This window comes from Gekko japonicus, unplaced genomic scaffold (assembly GCF_001447785.1).
Source record: "Gekko japonicus isolate JY-2015 unplaced genomic scaffold, Gekko_japonicus_V1.1 scaffold3403, whole genome shotgun sequence".
Classification (NCBI taxonomy): Eukaryota; Metazoa; Chordata; class Lepidosauria; order Squamata; family Gekkonidae; genus Gekko; species Gekko japonicus.
The window spans coordinates 117,118-119,333 of NW_015176079.1; the positions used below are offsets into that span (position 1 = coordinate 117,118).

The 2,216-nt window shown below is 45.4% G+C and overlaps 1 protein-coding gene across 1 annotated transcript in view; it reads left to right on the forward strand.

The window, feature by feature from the left end:
* The window catches only part of LOC107123473 (vasoactive intestinal polypeptide receptor-like), a gene marked incomplete at its 5' end in the record, with an annotated part of 92,234 nt that extends 91,841 nt beyond the window's left edge, over window positions 1–393 (forward strand). The window contains one exon of the mRNA XM_015426727.1: window positions 334–393. Within this exon, the coding sequence (XP_015282213.1) occupies window positions 334–393 (60 nt within the window). The remainder of the gene's footprint in view (window positions 1–333) is intronic.
* Window positions 394–2,216: the final 1,823 nt, after the last annotated feature.

The window sequence follows — 2,216 nt, forward strand, 5'->3', positions numbered from 1 at the left end:
TGCAGCCATTTTGTGGCTGCACACGCCACCCGGCATCAGAATTCCAAAGCTGCCCACTGGCTCGAAAAGGTCGGGGACCCCTGATCTAGAACACCCTCCACTCTTTTCTGTGGCAGCTGCCCCTCACAGGAGAATAAAATTGGTAAAAGGGTTGTTTTTATGTGTTTTAATGTGTTTTGTACTTGACACATGGTGCCCGTGTCTGTTAGCCGCCCTGAGCCCATTCGCGGGGAGGGCGGGATAAAAATATATTAATAAATTAATAAATAAATAAAGGCAATGAAATAAAAACCCCACCGTTCATACCCTCTCTCTGCTTCTCTTCCTTTCCAGGGCTTTGTGGTGGCCGTCCTGTATTGCTTCCTCAACGGAGAGGTAAGATCAAAAGGTTAATTGGCCGAGGTCGCATAGGGAAGCCTGCCATCTCATTAAATGATTAGCTGATTAGTCATCTGCCTCTCTGCTGGTTTGTCAGTGGATTCTCTGATTGCCGTTAATTAAATTTGCATATCGCCGAACCCTCAATAGAAATGTCTTTCTGGTTTGATGAAGGAAGAGGGAGATGGTACGGTTTCAGAGACCAAAGTTAACCCTTTGCGATGAAGCTCGCGTCCACATGGAGGTCTTTGTGCCGTGTTCACCCACAAACTGCAGCATTTATTTCGGGGGCTACCCAGCATTCCCCAGCTCTGTAGTTCCTTCCTTGAGAGCAGGTTTGGTGTCATGGTTAGGAGCCCAGACTCTATAATCTCGGAGAACCGGGTTTGAGTCCCCACTCCTCCACTTGCAGCTGCTGGTGTGACCGTGGGTCACTTGTAAGTTCTTTCAGAGCTGTTCTCTCAAGAGCAGTCTTCGAGAGAGCTCTCTCAGCCCCTCACAGGGAGGGGAACGGAAAGGAGATTGTACGCCACTCAGAGACTCCTTCGGGTAGTGAAGGGCAGGGTATAAATCCAATCTTTTCTCCTCTTCTTCTTAAATCTGCTTTTCAGAAATATCATTCTCAAAGCAGATTTGGGGGACGTGTGATGGGAAGGGGCAGATTTCCACATCTCTCTGTCCACACCTGGCACCATTTCACCCCATGTTCACCATCGTCCTCACTGCTAGCAGACTTTTTGCAGGCTGTGGGGTTTTTAAAAAAATCTATAGCAGGCCACACTCACAATTGATTCCATCGTCAAATTACTCTCCTGGTTTAGGAAGTTTCTACCCAAATCTACCCTCCTGTAATGCAAACCCATCAGATCCAATCTTGCCCTCCGGGCCATTAGAAAATGAGTCTTTTGCTTGCTTATAGATCTGTATCTCACTGTATCTTGTGGGCTTAGAGCAGCTTAGGTTAGTCATTCTGAAGATTTTCTTTCCCTGGAAGGAACCCACAATCTGAGACATTCAGCCGTGCGGAGGGAGAAAAAGGCCGCATTTACATTTCGTAGACATGAAATCTAACACAAACAAAACTGCTTAGCGTGCCGGGCAGAACCAGTTTGAACTGCCATCTAAGGAGTTTCCTGCAGGTGGATATTTGTTGGAAAGGTCCCCCAGGTTGGGTTTTGTAAGGACGGGAGCTGTGTCGCAGGTGTGATGGTAATGGAGGAGGAGGAGGAAGAGGAGGAGGAGAGATTGGATTTATACCTTGCTCTTCATTTGGCATCTCAGAGCAGCTTACAATCTCCTTCCCTCCATCTCCCCACAACAGACACCCTGTGAAGCACGTGGGGCTGAAAGAGCTCTTTCAAGGACTGCTCTTGAGAGGACAGCTCTGAAAGAACTCGTAGACAGATAAGAAATTGCTGCAAGGTTCACAAATTACAATGAATAGACAATAATAAACTTGGTAACAGTGATGCTTCGTGATGTTTAATTCTTTGATGTTTCAAGACTTGTTGTCCGAATGTAAGACTTGTTAGCCTGTGTGCTGTTGAAGCTGTATTGGATTAAGACCTGTTAGCCTGTGTGCTGTTGAAGCTGTATTGGAGATTGATATCATTATTGAATATAATAAGACAACCAGAGATTCGAATTTGGGTTGATAAAGAGTTCCATCGAAACGAACAACCACTCGAGATGTTCGTACTTCTTGTTCTTGTTGATGTCATCTTCTGTGGGTGACGTCCTGTGTTTTGAAACATCAAAGAATTAAACATCACGAAGCATCACTGTTACCAAGTTTATTATTGTCTATTCATTGTAATTTGTGAACCTTGCAGCAATTT